This window comes from Brassica napus, chromosome C1, assembly GCF_020379485.1.
Source record: "Brassica napus cultivar Da-Ae chromosome C1, Da-Ae, whole genome shotgun sequence".
Lineage (NCBI taxonomy): Eukaryota > Viridiplantae > Streptophyta > Magnoliopsida > Brassicales > Brassicaceae > Brassica > Brassica napus.
In genome coordinates, this window is record NC_063444.1 from 49,988,016 (window position 1) to 50,006,720 (window position 18,705).

The following is an 18,705-nucleotide window of genomic DNA, read 5'->3' on the forward strand; positions in this document are numbered from 1 at the left end:
TGGTTTATGGTAAGAAAATCTAACGGCTAAGATTGTAACCTAATCGCTTCGTTTTGATAAGATTTTACCCGCCACGTTGAGTGAAGAGAGTTATATGGGAAGTTACCGGTTTGGGTTTGGTGATAAATAGGGCTTTATTGGACCCATTAAAAAGCCGAAACTGTTACCAATTTTTGAAGATTATTGAACATTACTATGTTACCGCTTTTATAAGGACTTTACAAATCTCGACAATTGGAAAATTGTTTTTATTTAAAACAAAAGGATATTTATAATGTTTTGACCCTTAAAAGTTATAACACCTAGATTTAAACTAAATACTGAGTCCAAGATAATTTTTAACGACCTTTAAAAAATAAATATATAAATTAATCAAAAATCTTTGTCATCAAAAATAAATAGGTATTTAAAACTTATTTAACCTAAAAATCATAATCCATACATAGAAAAGTAAAATCCAAAATAATATTTAACGACAGTAAAAAAATATAAGCATATCATCAGTTTCGGGCAAGTAGAACAACTTCATCATCAATTAATATTCCACTTTCTCACTTGCATTCATAAAAGAAAGCATGATCAATGAATTAATTATTGAGAATTATCATGTGTGCCCATAAGATAGACTAGACAGAACAATACACTATAGGTTTAGTTGTTTCAGTGTGAATCTAACATTAATTTGTAGGCTTTGGAAATTGGGGATATGTATAACATATTATATGGTTCTTCTATATAATGTATGATTTAGGTTGTCAAAATACAATTCCAACTATCATATTCAATTATACATAGATTTATAAACAATACAAATAACCAACAATAAACTCCACTAACCCATAATTCCATTTTTTTTCTCTCTTTTTAAGTCTAAAATAGACTAAAAATAAATAAATTTACAAAAAAAAGATAATTTTAGTATATTGTCAATTATCGGATTCAGATACGATGATTTTCAAAACCATTGTCTCATGATATTCTATGCGTTATATTTGAATTATTGTAGTCATATCCAATTCTACTCCATATCTTGTTACATAACATTTTTTTCTTTTCTAGATACTAGTTTGATTACCAGTTTGAAAATCTATTCCTAAAAAATCTAGAAACAAAGAATAAAGCATTGGATCAGTTATGATAAATCCTCTTATAATCAATTCTTTGAACTGTTACCATTAATGATCTCTCACATTATATCCCCAAATTGTGACACTGAGGACAATAAATTGGATTTTATTATTGTTAGATCTAACTTTGTTGTTGTCATTTGACTTGTTTCTATATATCTTGCTATCAAGATAAGGTTGGTGCTTTGTTAGGAAAAAGTTGTTCTGATATGTCTAGGTGTTACTTGAATCAATTTTTTCATCAATGTTAAGACATTGTAATCAATATACTTGGGAAATTCATATGCTACTAGACTTTTTGTTTCTTGCAGCTTAATGTTTTAACAAAACTACATAAAATAAATTGGTGTTCAAATAAAAAAACTACATAAGATAAAATATCATTTACATAAGTTAGAGCATCAAGTATAAAGCAAAGTGGTACCTAAGAACACATTTTAAATTAACTGTTTATGCAAATGATTGTTTACCACTCCCAGTTTTCTCTACTTTTTATTGTTTTTATCATATTGATGTTATTTATCAACTCTCATTTTCCTCACCAATCTTATTTGGGGGTTGCCTAACATAATTACATCTATGTAAACTCCACAAATGTATACATGTAAAGATATATTTGTTTTCTTATTTGTCAAAATATATAAGATCAAAATGATTAAAAAGTTGATAGTATATAATAGTTGCATAACAGAACATTAGAGAACATCTTCTTGCATGAACCTGCCTCAGCATGGAGTAGTGGATCTTAGACATTCCTAACTGGGTATGGTATTATGCAATGTGCATCATAAAGGTAAACAAGTTTTTAAAGTTAAATTTATAAAAACTTTCAGGAAAGTGGCATTTCTGCAAACCAATCTGATCTACTATGTTATATTTACCAACTTTTCATATTAATATTTATTACTTAATATGAAAATAGCAATATATTTTATTACCTAACCGATTATGTTTAAGATTTTTTTTTTGGAGGGGGGGGTCAAAATTATACTTTAGTTTTTAATCATAAAAATCTACTTCAAAGGTATCCAAACTTTTTAAAAATTTGCATATTATTAAATATCTTAATTATTAGTTAACTTGTATTTGTTCAAAAAAAAATTTATTAGTTAACTTGTTTGTCTTTATGTGAATTTTATGGTAAAATAACAAAAGGGTAGAAGACTAGAATAGAATGTATTAGTCAAAGAAGCCGATGCGGGACTCTATAATTTATATATGCATCAAATAATGACAAAAGAAGCCGATGCGGGATTCTATAATTTATATATGCATCACAGTAGATGACGTAAATGATCTGGTTTCATATTTAGTTTCCTGAGTCTAGGGTCATTTCCTTTGCTGAAGAAGAAACTTCTGAGTAGTGTGAGCAATGAGCAGCATTGTAACGATGTCAAAGGGTTGTGAGGTTGAAGTGTGTTCTGAAGAGGAAGGGTTCAAAGGCGTTTGGTTCCGAGCGGTCTTAGAGGAGAACCCTACCAAGAGTGGACGGACCAAGCTCCGTGTCCGCTACACGGATTTTATAACCAACGATGAATCCTCTCCCTTAACCAATAGCGTCGAGCAGAGACTCATCCGGTCGATACCGCCTGAGGATCTCCAAAACAGCGTTGTTTTGAAGGAAGGAACGGTGGTCGATGCGAAATACAAAAATGGGTGGTGGAAAGGTTTTATTGTAAAGAAGATATCAGAGGGTGAGAAGTTTTTGGTTTACTTCAATTCACCTCCGGACCTATACGAGTTCGAAAGAAACCAGTTGCGTGCTCATCTTGAGTATAAAAACTGGAAATGGGCTGTACCAAAAACCGAGGTACATATATAATAAATAAATAAATCAGGGGTAAATCTAGATTTAGATTTCACTGGGTGCAATAATAATGAATTTCCATCTTTTTGATGATGATTGCTTCTCATTTTACCTTAAAAATAATAAAAAAATGAAAAATTAGTGGGTGCATGACACCCATAGCATACTACTTGCCTTCCCCCCTATATATTTTCAAGGCTATATCTCACTCTCAGATTTGTGAGACCATAAATATTTTTTTAATCTTAATTTAGAAAAAAAAAACTGATATACCTATGTATAATTGTTCTTTAAATTTTAGGGGTCAATGTGAATATTTCATTCGGATGCATGTTGTTTTGTTCGAAATTTCTTAAAAAATTTGTTGCAAGTTACGTACCTTTTGTTTTATTTGTTTTTGTTGCATCTATAGTTTAAAATGGTTAAAAGTATTAGCATCGGTTGTGAATTTTAAGAAATAAGCCTTTTTAACATCTCTTGTTGGCCATGCAGGAACTGAAGAAGTCCATGTCTTTCCCCGGAGCAATGGTGGAAGTCACCGGTGCCTACGTGAAAACTGGGTGGTTCCCAGCGTTGATGGTTACAGAGGTTAAAGATGACACTGAGAATAAATTCCTTGTCAAGGACTTGAGTCAGAAGTTAAGCCTCATCAATGGTGATGAGAGAACACCACCACCGATTATTAATGCACACTGCGTTAGACCCGCACCGCCTACTTCTTCGGTTGATGAAGAATATCAGTTAAATGAACGAGTAGAGGCGTTATGTGGTCATGGATGGTACCCAGGGTTGGTGAAGGGAGCTCTCTCTGAGAACCGTTACTTGGTTCGTATGGACATTACAAAGGAGGACCGTGAATTTAAGCACTCGGAACTTCGACCCTTGATGGTGTGGGAACATGGGGATTGGCGTGAGAGACCAAAGATATTGACTTGTTCTGGTGCTAGGCCACTCGCTAAAGCTAATATTGTGGCTGTGAGTTAAAACAATCTCGTGTGTTTTCATTTATGTCTTTGATGTTGGTTTACTAACTTTGTTACCTGAAAATAGGCCACTGGAGAATCGATGGCTCATGCTATTACGAATGATAAAAATCCTCAGGGCACGACCCCACCAGTGACACCAATTGGTAATTGTGGTCTTCTTTAGCTTCCTTACTTTAGTTTATGCATCATGAAATGTTATATATATATATTGTCAATGTTTTCCAGCAGAAGAATCTGTTTCACTTGCAACCCCATCCCCAATCATAACTATACAAACTAGAACTGAAGGAGAAAAATCCTCTGAAAAGACTGTTAATAAAACTAGGCTTCTGATTGGCTTGACAAATGATTCCACTCAACAGAAGGTAAAGTTTTGTTTTCTTTTGCTAGAAAATAATCATTCTTGATTTCACTAGATTTGGTCCTTATTATCTTAGCCTCGTTAATATGTTTATCTATCTTTGATATGATGGTTTTTAAACTCTTCATGTAGATGCCTACTAGGAGCAGAAGTCAAAGAGAACAAGAACAACCCTCAGGCCTGAATGAAACTGGTATGTTTTGGTATCTTTTTCTCTTGCTAAATCTGCTGTCTGAAACGATGGTGATGTTGATGATCAGCCTTTCTTTACTTGGATAGGAAATGTATCTGCTACTTTGGAAGGTAGAGTTAGGCAAAGCGGACCAAAGGTATATATTTCACTAATGTCTTTAAGTTTTTGTTTATTGGTATGAGCTGAAGTAGTTATGTTCTTTCCACCTTTAGGAAAAAATTGTAAACCATTTTGGTGCTAATAAGCCAATGGCTCCTGGAAAGGCCACACAGCAGATGGAAACATTCATGAATCCACATGACATTCGCAAGACACTCACTGAAGCTGTGAGTTAGTCTCTCTCTTGCTGCGTGTTTGCGCTTACTTTCATGTCTGCCATGTTGTTTTACAAACTCTGTTACCTGATTAGGGCTACGGAGTATTGAAAATGAAGAGGAGGGATCCTCGGGTCATCATAACCTGGCCAGTAACATCAATAGGTAAGTCTGAAATTCTCTAACTCCTTGTGTTTAGTTCCTTCATCATAAACATTGACCTATATTGTCAATGTCTCGTAGCAAAAAGATCTGCAACCCAGTCTCCGGTCATAAGTGCAACACCACTGAAACGTGCAGACGCCACAACTGTAGGAAAAATAACCCCAAGGAAGACACCGGACCCAAAGATGAATCTGAATGGTTTTGGAAAGGACTCAACTCCACATAAGGTAAGTTAGTTCATTTTTTAAAAGATAATCAGCCTCACTTTCTTTGTTGTTTGTTAGATCATGCTTGTTATATTAGCTTTCATGCCCTTGTTATTTTATCTTTAAATGATGATTTGACACTCTTTATGTAGGTGCCTAATGAAGAGAACAGCGAAGCTAGGAGTAGAAAAAGGAAAAGTCAACAACCCTCAAGTGGTATGTCTTAATCAGCATTATAGTTTTGGTATCTTTGTGTCTTGCCAAATCTTAGTAACATCATTTATTATAATTTGTAGCTGAGACTAGCAATGGTTCAAATGCTATGATCAATGGTGCAAGTAAAAGTATTTGCAACAATGCTGAAGTTGTTGTACAGCCTCTCTCTGCTTGGATAATGGGTTTACCTTTTTCAAAGACGTTACCATTTTGGAAGACGTATGAATCATCTGGTTTTGAATATTTTCCGCAACGACCTCACTTCAGCCCACTGCTTAAAGATAAAGAGGATCTCCGTGAATTGTTGGCGGTTGGTATGATAGTCACCTTTTATGGGTTACTAGATGAAGTAAAAGGTCTGAAGCTCGATGATCCTATAAGCAAGCTCAATGATCTCAGGGTGAAATTTGCCAAACTAAAAAATCATGGTTTTAACATTAAATCTCCTCAAGGTCGAATCAACAAATTGTTGTTTCTTAAAGAGGTGCGAGCTAAGAAAGCCGAGAAACAGCAACGTTTTGAGAACTGCATGGAAAAGGAAGAAAGTGAAAGTCGCAAGTTACAATCTAAGAGGGCTGGGATGAAACGCAAGATCTGTGAGCTGCAGACACAAGATAAAGTTGCGAAAGTGAGGATGGAAGCCGCTGAGGAAAAGATAGCAGATATGAAGTCACATGCAGAAAAGATTGGTCAAGAAATTGAAGAAATGGAGGTTGAGTTTCAAAAAGTTGTATCGGCTCTATGCTTTGGTAAATGAAACTAAGAGTTGTCTGTAATTGTTGGATATTATGTTCGTGTGTTTAAGGTTAACTACCCATGTAGATATTCATGATACCGTAGCAGTGTCGATGATGCTGATTTATTTAACTTTATAAGTCTCTGGTCTTGGTCTCAGTGACCATATCAGCTTTAACATGTCTTGGTCTCAGTTATATTCTCAAACTCCTTACCAAGAATCTTTTTTACGATGTAATATTCAAGAAAATTCAGTGTGGTACATTTCGTGGTACCTCCTCTATGCGGGAAGTTACCTCTCTTGCACCATATAAATACTCCTTACAGTTGTTTTTGGATGGCTTTTGATATATTTTGCAAGTTCCCAAATTTAAATTCTCTCACTGGATAAATCATCTGATCTGTTACTGATAAGCTAGTCTTTTGAAGTTATTTATTTTCTTCTCACTAATTTTATTTTGTTTTCACTAAGGACAAAGTGAGTGGGTGTAATCAACCTTTGTAGTGAGATATGTACAATGTGTCACGCATAAAACCCTAAACACATGATTAGAACATAAAGAGATATGTTATATTCCCTTACAAACTATGTATAAATTTAATAATTCAGATTTGAGATTCCTACTCTGATCCTTATTTGTATGGCATTAAGAGAATCCAAAAAGTAAAGCGTGAAACAAGAGAAGAAGGCACCTTTGCTTTTTTTCCGTGACCGTGAGGCAGCAACTCGCATGCGCCTCTAACCTTACGAGTTATGCTATGTATTTAATTTAAGACTATAATTCACAAAATATAAAAAAAATTGCTTTCTTTCAATTCATAAACATATCTTAAAATTAAAACAAATAAAAATAATCATAAAAACTGTTTTTTTTTTAACTTAGCTTTCATATATGAATGCAGGAGAAAAAGTTATCATAGGATCAAATTATGCCCTTCTTTTTGTACATTAAGTTAAATCACTCAAGGAAAAATACAAGTCCATAGGCTTTAGTGTTTTAGGGCACATCCAAGCCAAGTACATTTAGCCTAAATCAAAGATCATAACAGAGCCCTAAAAGAACCTCAAGATGGAGGAATGAAGCCTAGAAGAGGAGCCAATAGTTGAAAATGGGGCAAGTAGGGTAACCAAGGTTCTATAAATCGGTATAGGTGCCCGTCTAGGCGTAAACTCGTTCATATCCGTCTTAAAATCCGATTTATTTGATTCAAATCTGTTTAAATTATCTTAAATCGGTTAAAATCAGTTTAAATCGATCTAAAATAGTCTAAATCTGTTAATATTAATCAATAATGTTAGTACAAATTCACAAAATATCTAATTTATTTTGTTTCGTATATTTAAGTTTTATAATTCATCATAATAATTTTATAATTAAATTCAAAATTAATATATCTTATATGAATGTATAAAATATATAAAATAAATTAATAATTCGTTAATGCCGAAACTGAATTATATATCTAACTGCCAGTTTTTTATTTTTTATTTTTTTGACAACAACTGCCAGTTTTTTATAAAGTGTTTAATTATGATAGGATACAAGAAGACTCGTTAGTTGACGTTGAAGTGGCGCCAAGGTTATCAACACGACCACGTAAGCCAAACAGCAAATATCTTTAAAAAGGATATATCTTTTATTTAGTTTGTTTCAATTGTTAAATAAGGGGAACGCTTCTTACGCAACGTTCTCCACCTTTCCCATGTTTCCTGCATTGTAGGAGTCAATGACTCCATCTCTTGTTTCTGTTATTTGCTTCTTGTACTCTCTATTTAAAGAAATGAAAAAGACAAAAAGAGGTAGACTTATCTACCCAAAACTACTTGTGTTCTTGTTACTTGTGATCAACATTGGTGTCTCTTGGCAAGGGACCTATCAATTGGTATCAGAGCACTTTGTGGTATCAAAAACTTTATATTTGAAATCTTCCTTGTTATCGGTATTCTTCATGAATCAAGGGTTATCAAGAATCCTCGACGAACGGCCATTCTTCAGAATCAACGATCATCGAGATCTATCCAGCTATTTTTTCTTTTCACCATTTTCTTCTTTTCGGGTTTGTTGATCAAGTTCAACATCCTTTCTTTTATATGGATTAAAATCTGTAATTCTTCCACTGTTTTTCAGTTTTCAAAAAAAAAAAGATTTCACATTTCTTTGTCATTTAAAAAAAGAAAAAGTTTATTTCCAATAATGAACCCTGGAAACAATTTGGCATTGGTCTCGGTGGATGGCTCGTTGAAAAACATCTATGACTCGAGGAAACCACATGAAAGGACGAGAAGCAATTCAAGTCAAGCTTTCCCTATTCAACACGAACCTTGAGGACAAGGTTCTTTCCGACAGGCCGGAGTATTGATGAGACTACGCTCAACCATAGTTCAATATGACTTAGTCTTCAAGTTGTTTCCTATGTTTATGCAAATAAAAAGATCACGGCTCCACTTCCTGTTATGTAGGAGAAGAGTGATCCACTTTTCCTTTCAGTTATTTGCTTTTTGTACTCTATTTAAATCAATGAAAAACTTAAAAAGAGGTAGTCTAAACTACCCAAAGAAAAGTGTGTTCTTAGTTTGTCCTTTGGCAAATTCTCTTTGATTTGAAGAGGGACCTTAATTGGTATCAAATCCATGTTTCTAGATCAACAATAGATATCTCTTGGCAAGGGACCTATCAAATTACCACCTAGGTTTCTTGAACATTGGGCGTAACCGAAGAGTTTGGTCGTAGAACTCTGCCGGTGAAGGATGGAGACAGAGAGTTGACAGAAAGCTCATGCAAGCCACTTCTGGAAGAGAGAGCAGGATTCTTGTCCCTAAAGCTGAGGATGTGGTCCTTTAGATGCCTGTCCAGGAATCTCAAGATTACATCTACATAGCGGAAAGTGTTACGACTTACGATGGAGGCGACCCTTTGGGACCCCTCGTGTGATCCAGACAATACTTTCCCAAGGTACCAATACCACAACTCCTTGTCCAGTTAAAATAGCATAATGTCCCGTTGACTACTTTGCATAAGTCTTTCCATCTAGTTCCCATTCATAATAATCATCAAACTGTTGACAACTGGATTGTAGTCAAGTACGCTTGAAGATGCAAGTGTTTGTCAGAGCGAGCATGAGAAAGAATCCAAATGGTTGTCTCTGATGAGAGTTGATAGTGTTGCATCCTCTTGAATCACACAAGAGAGAAGTTGGAGTCCATAAAAACTGGTCGTTTACTTAGACTTTTCTGTGACCTAAAAATTAGTATTTATTAAATCACAGAAAATCCAGAGAATATATTTAGCAGCTCCATCCACCGTATCTCATGAAAAATCTGAAAAGTATTTTAAGAACATAAAACTGAAAAGTAATAAAAGAAACTTTCTTTAACACTTTAGAACTTTTCAGCCACGTGGCCTTCTTTCATTGGATAGTTATTTTAAATAAATAAAATTATTAACTTTTGAATTTTTAAGAACTTTACATGGGTTATCTTGAATATTAACTTGATTTTCCTAATGTGAATTTTATGGTAAAATAGCAAAAAGGGTGATAATCGAAGACTCGAGTCAAATGTCTGGTCTAGTCAAAGACGATGATGTGGCTGAGTATACTACTCCACAAACTACGTAAAAGAAGTAAAGAAACTGTTTGACCAACAAAAAAAAGAAACTAAATGATAAGTAAATTAAATATGTTTTGCGAGTCCTTATTCCTAAGAATGGCAATAACATTACTCAGACATTTATTGTTCCTCTTTTGTTTAGGCAACACAGTAAACGATGTTATGATATGTTTTCATATTTAGCCAGAGACGTCAGGTTTCTTGAGTCTAAGGTCATTTCTTTGCATAAGAGGAAACTTTGTCACCTGAGTACAGAGCCGCCTACACTAGGAAATTTGAAACATTCCCTTCTGTTAAAATTTTATAGGGCATATTATATAGTTTGTCCGTAAACAAAACGTTATTGATTGATTCATATTAATTCTTTACTATTATAACTTAGATGTTAATAGGACAAGTTAATTATATCCTATTATTTTACAGTTATATCCTAATATGTTCATCTTTTTTTTCATCTTCTTTTCTTCCATCATAAAACTGTTTTTCTTCATCTTTTAAATTTTTATCTAATATTTTTTTTATCATATTTGTTTATTAATCTATTTTACAATTTTGAAATAAAAGTTCTGTATATAAGACTAAGTTTTATATTTATCAGTTAAACATGACAATGAAAAATCATTCTACCCAAATTTTATTTCAATTTTAATTAATTTTTATATAAGTTCATCATAAAACAATTTGACTTAACATATATTATTTTTATTCGGTTTAGGGCATCAAAAATTCTTCGCACAGCTCTGCCTGAGTAGTGTAAGTAATGTGCACCAGCGGAACGATGTTAAAGGGTTGTGAGGTTGAAGTGTGTTCTAAAAAGGAAGGGCTTGAAGTCGCTTGGTTCCGAGCTGTCTTAGAGGAGAACCCTACCAAAAATCAACAGAACAAACTCCCTGTCCGCTACACGACTCGTCTAAACAACGACGGTTCCTCTCCCCTCACAGAAACTGTCGAGCAGAGATCCATCCGTTCGATACCACCAAAGGATCTTCAAAACATCGTCGTTTTGGAGGAAGGTTCGGTGGTCGACGTGAATCATAAACATGGGTGGTTGGTTGGTTTTATCGTAAAGGAAAAATCAGAGGGTGACAAGTTTTTGATTTACTTGGATTCACCACCGGACATATTCGAGTTTAAAAGAAACCAGTTGCGTGCTCATCTTGACTGGACCGGTTCGAAATGGATCGTACCAGAAACCAAGGTACATACATATACATGTTATTTTGTCTTTTTCTTAACATTGCTTAATTAATTATGTTACTAAAGATTATAAGAAATAACAAAGACGAATGAAATTATTCTTTGTTTTTTTACATCTCTGTTATCTCCTGTGAGCATTGCAGTTTAGATACATGTGGATGATTAATTTAGATACACCTGCATTTTTCTTTTGCTTAAATTATGCTTCAAATGAAACTATGGCCTTGGACTGATCTCAAACTTTTTCGAATTAATTTTGGTCAACAATTTATTAATATATATAGACTCCTGAATTGTTAGATTTTTTTTTAATTGAAATTCTTAATAAATTGTTTAAGCTCTCCAAAATTTCCTATCGTCCTGAGGCCCTGGTTATGATGCCTTATTGCAAGAAGAAAAAAACGTCGAAGCTTTGTGGTCTCTTTTTTGTTGCATGCTACGTACCTTCTGCTTTCTTTGTTTTTGTTGCATCGAACGTTTAAAATGGTGAAAGGCACATTCTAACATCTCATTTTATTGACCTTGAAGGAACCGAATAAGTCCATGTTTCACCCCGGAGCAATGGTGGAAGTCAGTTATGTCGTCAGTGATAAAATGGAATTTGCATGGCTCCCAGCGTTGACGGTTTCAGTGGTTGAAGACGACGATAAGAACAAATTCCTTGTCAAGTACTTGAGTCAGAAGTTCAGCACCAGTGTTGATGAGCCAATACAAATACCGGTTGTTGATGCACACCGTGTTAGACCCGCACCACCGCCTGCTTCTTCAACCGAAGAATATACGTTATCGGAAACGGTAGAGGTGTGGCATCGTCTTGCATGGCATCGAGGGTCAGTGATGGGGATTCGCTCTGAGAATATTTACTTTGTTAGTATAGAGTTTACAAAAGAGGAACGTGAGTTTAAGCACTCGGAACTTCGACCCTTGATGGTGTGGGAACATGGGGTTTGGCGTAAAGGACCAAAGGTATAGGACTTCACTAATTTAAAATTCAACTTTGGTTTGTTTGTCTGAATTTGAAGCTTTCTATGTTCTTTCCATATGCAGCAAATGGCCGTAAAGGTGAATACAATTGGCACTTGTTCTGGTGCTAAGCCACTCACTAAAGCTAATAATGTGGCTGTGAGTTTCCGACACACTCGTTTGTTTACATTGATGTCTTTAATGTTTGGTTCACTAACCTCGTTACCTGAAAAATAGGCCACTGGAGAATCGAGTAAGAAGAAGGCTCATGCTGTTATGAATGATAAAACTCCTCAGGGCACAACCCCACCAGTAACATCAACTGGTAAGTATGATCTTCTTAATTAGCCCATTCAGTTTAGCTTCTGCATCATGAATTTTGATCTATATTGTCAATGTTTTCCAGCAGGAGAGTCTGTTTCACTTGTAACCCCATCCCCAATCATAACTATAACATCACTGATACAAACTAGAACTGGAGGAAAAAAATCCTCTGAAAATCCTCTTAATAAAACTAGGATTCAGATTGGCTTGACAAATGATCCCACTCGAAGGAAGGTACAGTTGTGTTTTCTTTTGTTAGAAAATAATCATTCTTTTTACCAAAAAATAATAATAAGCATTCTAGCCTTTACTAGATTGGCGCTTATTATCTTAGCCATGCTTAATTATTTATCTTTGATATGATTGTTTTTAAAATTTACATGCAGATGCCTAAGGAGAAGAATATCGAAGCTACTAGTAGCAAAAGGCAAAGAGAACAAGTAGTACAACACTCGCACCTGAATAAAACTGGTATGTTTTGGTATCTTTTTCTCTTGCTAAAATCTTTTGTCTCCAAAGATGGTGATGTTGATGCTCAGCCTTTCTTTACTTGGATAGGAAATGTATATGCTACTTTGGAAGATAGGATTAGGCAAAGCCTACAAAAGGTATTTGTTTCACTAATTTCTGTGACTTTTTTTTTTGTTTATTGGTATGAATGTATATATGTTCTTTCCATTTGTAGGGAAAACTTGTAAAGGAAACTCCAAAGAAACCAATAAGGCGCTCTTCTTTTGGTGATAAGCCTATGAATCCACATGACAATGGCCAGATACTCACTCGAGCTGTGAGTTATAGTCTCTCTTTCCCTCTTTCTGCGTGTTTTCACTTCTTTTCCATGTTTTTTTACAAACCATGTTATCTGATTAGGCCAACGGAGGATTGAAAAATAAGAGGGCTAATTCTATGGTGAATGATAAAGCTCCTCGGGTCATAACATCAATAGGTAAATCTTGAACCTGAATAAAGGAACTTGTATGTCTAAATCGGCATTAGCCATATTAGTTATCTTTGTGTCGTGCCAAATCTTAGTAATATCATTGATTATAATTTGTAGCTGGGACTAGCAATGGTTCAAATGTTGTACAGCCTCTCTCTGCTTGGATAATGGGTTTGCCTTTTGCAAAGACGTTACCATTTTGGAAGACGTATGAATCAGCCGGTTTCGAATGTTTTCCACAACGACCTCACTTCATCCCATTGCGTAAAGATAAAGAGAATCTCCGTGAGTTGTCGGCAGTTGGTATGATAGTCACCTTTTACGGGTTACTAGACGAAGTAAAAGCTCTGAAGCTGGATGATCCCATGAGCAAGCTCAAGGATCTCAGTGTGAAATTTGCCACACTAGAAAAGCATGGTTTCAACATTAAATCTCCTCAAGGTATAATAAACAAATTGTTGTCTCTTAAAGATGTGCGAGCTAAGAAAGTTGAGAAACAACAACGTTTTGAGAACAACATTGAAAAAGAAGAAATAGAAAGTCGCAAGTTACAATATAAGAGGGCTGGGCTGAAGCGCAAGATATGTGAGCTGCAGACACAATCTGAAGTTGCGAAAGTGAAGATGGAAGCCGCTGAGGAAAATATAGCAGCTATGAAGTCACATACGAAAAAGATTGGTCGAGAAATTGAAAATGTGGCGCTTGAGTTTCAAAAAGTTGTATCCGCTTCATGGTAATTAGTTAATACTAACATCTCCTTCCTTTGGTAAATGAAACTAAAAGAGTTGTGTGTGATTGTTGGATATTATGTTTGGGTGTTTAAGGTTAACTACCCTTTGTCGATGATGCTGTTTTGTTTAATTTTATAAGTCATTTCACTACAAGAAAACATAGTCATTTCTGACGGAATAAATATTCGTCGGACATTTCTGACAAAATTCTGACGGATTTACGAGAAATATGAAAATTTACCATTCGTCGGTATTTCGTCGGAAATATCCTAGGAATTTCCGATGAAATATCATTCGTCATAAATAATCGATAAAATACCGACGAGCCCCAAGGAAAATTAAACTATTTAGGGTATAGATTTGGGATTTATGCTTTCGTCGGAATTTCGTCAGAAAATTTGGGATTTATGCTTTCATCGGAAATTCATCAGAAATTTCTGACGAAATTCCGACGAAATGAAAAAATTCCGTAGGAAATTCGTCAAAATGTTCCGACAAATTTTTGACGAAACTATTCCTAGGAAATTCCCAACGAACTTCCAACGGATTGCATAACATTCGTAGGATATTCATCATAGCTTTCCGACGAATTTTCGACGGATTGCACAACATTCGTAGGATATTCGTCACAAATTTTCGACGACTTTCCGACGAACTTGAGTTTTAGATATGAAATATTCAAAATAAATGTTAAGCCGGATATATTAAGTGATAAATATGATGTGGGTTAATAATACTTCAATTATTTAAGCTATATATATATATATATATACTTGCGAATGATGCATCGACATATACATAATATTTCTCGTTAACACTTATACACTTAAGCACATACTTTCCGGTGATCCATCTTATAATCTTTAATTTGTGTTTTTTCAAGTGTTTTTAAACATTATGAAGATTTTAAACCCCTAAAGGTCATCAATTTATTATCATTGGCTATTATCGTTCTATTTTTTATATGTTTCGAACCCCTAATACGTAATTCATCGGAAATTCGTAGGAACTTTCTGACGAATTTATGACAAATTTCCGACGAATGTGTTTCTGATGAATTGCTGACGAAAAAGATATATTCCGATGATTTTCCGACGAACATGGTATATTTATCGGAAAATAAAATTTGCCCGGGAAAAAGCCCGCCTATTTTTTTTGCGAAGAACCAAAATAAAAAATTCCGACGAACACTTTCCGTCAGAAGTTTTTAATATAAAAGCGTAAACCCCTTCTTCTTCCCCATTTCTCTTCTCACTCTAAACACACACAAATTCTCTTAGATTTTCTCTCTCTAATCCGGCGATTCTAAGTCTTAAACTCCTAAAATCTACCTCACAAATTATGTAAGTCATCTCTTTCCTTTTCTCATTTGACTTATGTTACTTTTTGATTGTGAAATTGTGAATTTTAGGTTTTAAATGCTGGATTTATGTTAGGATGAAGAATTTTATGAATTATATGTTAGATTTTGTTACTAGGTTGTGGTTTAGATAGTTTTTGATTGTGATTTTGTGGTTTGTTTATTTAATTTGTTTTTTATGAAATTTAAAATGTTTTTATTATTTTATAAAATGTTTTTCAAAATTTTAAAACCTTTTTGGAATTTTTATAATTTTCGAAAGTTTTATGTAAATATATGTAAATATATATGTATATATATATATATATATATAATTTTCAAGTTTTTATTATTGTTGTTGTTTTAAAACATTTTTTTTTATTTTATAAAACTTTTTAAACTTTTTATAAAAAAAATTAAGTTTTATAAAAAGTTTAAAAAGTTTTATAAAATAAAAAAAAATGTTTTAAAACAACAACAATAATAAAAACTTGAAAATTATATATATATAAAAAGTTTTTAAGTTTTTAAGTTTTTTACAATTTATAAATCTTTTTCTGGTTTCAAAAGTTTATCAAAACAATTTTCACTTTTTTTAGAACGTTTCAATCTATAAAAGGTTTTTGTGTTTTTTTTTAGATTTAATTAAAATATTTTTCAATTTTTAGGAAATGGGTTCAACTATTACAATTTTTTTAAAAAAATTTCTTTAAACGTTTTTTTTATCTATAAATATTTTCAATTTATAAAACATTTTATTTTTTAAAAAAATTATAATAAAATTTATTATAAACGATTTTAAAAATAATTATATTACAAAAACGTCTTCCTAATTTTAAGTTTTTTGTATTTATATATAAAGAATTAAAAATATTTATTATGAATGATTTTTAAATTTTGTTTTTAAGTAATTCAGTAAAATATTATATTTAAAATAATTTTTTTTATTTTTTTAAATAGTTTACAAAATTTCCGACATATATCATTTGTCGGATTTTGTCGGAAATTTGTCCGTCGGAATTTCGTCAGAAATTTACCGTCAGAATTTTGTCAGAAATTTATCCGTCAGAATTTTGTCGGAAATTTATCCGTTGGAAATGCAACGGAAATTTGTCCGTCGGAATTTTGTCGGAAATTCGTCAGAAAATCCGACGAAATTCCTACGAATTTTTTTTTCTAACGAGTTAGAACCGACGGTCTTTTTCGTCGAGAAATGGCTTATTCCGACGGATTTCCGACGTAAATCGTCTGTAAGAAACAAGCTGTTTTTTTGTAGTGTTTGTCTTTATAAGTCATTTAACCTGTCTTGGTCTCAGTGATACTCTCTATCTCCTTACCAATAATCTCTCTTTTACAAAGTAATATTCAAGAAAATTCAGTGTGCTACATTTAGTGGTACCTCTATGCGGGAAGTTACCTCTCTTGCACCAGTAGCACAAGCTACCAGGCCTTATGAGCTAATGGCTCGATTCTACTGCAACGGTGACCATGAAAGTTATGAAAATACTCTTTATAACAGATGTTTTTGCATGGCTTTTGATAGATTTTGCAAGCTCCCAAATTTTAATTTCTCTCACGGTATAAATCATTTGATATAGTTATTGATAAGCTTATCTCTTGAAGTTATTTATTTTCTTCTCGTTAATTTTATTCGGTTCCTCACTAAGGACAAAAGTGAGTGGGTGTCAGTTAACCTTTGTAAGTGAGATATGTACAATCTGACTGTCACGCATAAAACTCTAAACACATGATGTGAACGTAAAGAGATGTCCTTTTATATTCCTTTACAACTATGTATAAATTCAATAATTCAGATTTGAGACTTCTATCTGATCCATTATAATTATGGCATTAAGAGAATCCACAAAAGTAAAGAGTAAGACAAGAGAAGAAAATACATTGCTTTCTTTCAATTCATAAACATTAACTTAAGATGAAGACAAAAATTAAAAATTAAACATAGGAACTGGTCTTTTCTGTGACCTAGATTATTACTATTTTATCCAAAACATGTATGGCAAAATTAGTAGTCCATGACTCAAAATGGTTTTATTGCATTCATATAAACAGCAAACGGTAAAGTTTGATTATACGAAAAAGAACACTAAAGTACTAAACCGTAAAGCATTATGTTAACCCAAAAAAAATTTGTAACGCATATGAGACTTTAATTTGAAACGTGATTTCAACTTTTTCAAAAGGTCCTTTTGCAAGAAAAAGGAACATGCAGAAAAGAACAAATGAAGTCCTCATAAACATATGAATTAATATAAACTTTAAAGATCATATAAATATGTAATATACTGAATCGTATGTGTATGCATATATTGTGTGGTTCTAACGTAATAAATTATTTGCCCACTGGAGCCTAAATTAGTAACGAGAGATTCACACGATACAAAGTGAAAAAAATAGTGAGATGGATAAAAATCATTCATCAAATTAAGGTCGCTGATATTTTTAAATATCATTGTTTTTTCTTTAAATTATCATTATTTCAATTGATAACAAACTTATTTCATTATATGTATATTTTATTTTGACATGATAAACCGTAAACAATTCTTTATTAAATAAAACTTACTATTCAATTCATACGAAATGGTTAAACAAAAATATACGATAATCAGTTTATGTGTGTTTAATAATGATAATTTATTTTGATTACCAAAAATAGTTAGATGGATAAAAAAATGTTTATTTCGAGATATAAAATGATTTCGAGACAATTAAACTCATGAAAACAAGTGCGTACGTGAGTATATAAATGAATTACAAAGCTGAAACAGCAAGAAGCCGGAGCGAGAAACAAGACACGGCCGCGAAAACAACGGAGAGGACAACTCCGGGAGCTTGAGAAGATGGAAGAGCAAGAGAGGAAGCCGGCGGGGGAGCGGAGGGAGCAAAGGCTGGATCAGGATCGGCCATAACGTCATCGTTTTGAGGATCCGGAAGGGTTGAATTAGTAGAAGGGATGTTTTGAGTGGAGGTGGCGGCTGGAGAAGGGAGGAGAGGGGCTATCTCCGGCGAGATCTGGTCTTCAAAAGGAAAAATTGTTGGAGAAGATGGGATTGTATTTGTCGTCGGCAAAGAGAAGGAAAGTGAGGAGAGAGAGATGAAGGTGATGAGTGTTAAGATTAAAGATGAAGCCATATGTCTTTTGTTACTGTAATGATGAACAAATCAATGCTAGCTTTTTTTTTGTTCGTGCTATCTTTCTCTCTACTGATCAGTGATCAAAGTGCATTTATGTTGTAATGATACTGCCTCTATAAAGAAACTTTTAGCTTCAATAGTAAGAAATTAGAATTTGATTAAAAAAGAATTATGTCTCACTTTATTAATAGTTTAAAGAATATGTGTTCGGTGGAAAAGGTTTTCCTTTTGGACGTTCAAGCAAAAAGCTAGTGGTGTAAGAGTTTTTCTTTTCGGTTGTTGGTTTATCTCTCTCTATCTTCTTACTACAAAACTAATATTTTTCCCATTATAGT

General features: G+C 33.4%; 3 protein-coding genes across 3 annotated transcripts; 2 read left to right on the forward strand and 1 right to left on the reverse strand.

Annotated features, from left to right (window-relative positions):
• The first annotated feature begins 32 nt into the window (after positions 1–32).
• On the forward strand, positions 33–7,931 carry LOC106349673 (DUF724 domain-containing protein 3-like). The gene is made up of 10 exons (XM_048744081.1): positions 33–3,909; positions 3,985–4,063; positions 4,149–4,285; positions 4,414–4,474; positions 4,561–4,610; positions 4,687–4,800; positions 4,884–4,953; positions 5,032–5,180; positions 5,312–5,375; positions 5,456–7,931. The coding sequence occupies exons 1-10, from the start codon at positions 3,421–3,423 to the stop codon at positions 6,130–6,132; spliced, it is 1,890 nt and encodes a 629-aa protein (XP_048600038.1). The 5' UTR covers positions 33–3,420; the 3' UTR covers positions 6,133–7,931.
• A 219-nt stretch (positions 7,932–8,150) lies between these two features.
• On the forward strand, positions 8,151–15,100 carry LOC106349672 (DUF724 domain-containing protein 3-like). The gene is made up of 10 exons (XM_048744082.1): positions 8,151–10,918; positions 11,446–11,883; positions 11,965–12,039; positions 12,118–12,205; positions 12,290–12,438; positions 12,591–12,675; positions 12,724–12,812; positions 12,890–12,991; positions 13,075–13,150; positions 13,262–15,100. Exons 1-10 carry the CDS (start codon positions 10,481–10,483, stop codon positions 13,879–13,881), a joined length of 2,160 nt encoding a protein of 719 aa, XP_048600039.1. The 5' UTR covers positions 8,151–10,480; the 3' UTR covers positions 13,882–15,100.
• A 2,796-nt stretch (positions 15,101–17,896) lies between these two features.
• LOC125580953 (classical arabinogalactan protein 27-like) lies at positions 17,897–18,525 on the reverse strand. The gene has a single exon (XM_048746261.1). The coding sequence runs from the start codon at positions 18,365–18,367 to the stop codon at positions 17,987–17,989; it is 381 nt and encodes a 126-aa protein (XP_048602218.1). The 5' UTR covers positions 18,368–18,525; the 3' UTR covers positions 17,897–17,986.
• Positions 18,526–18,705: the final 180 nt, after the last annotated feature.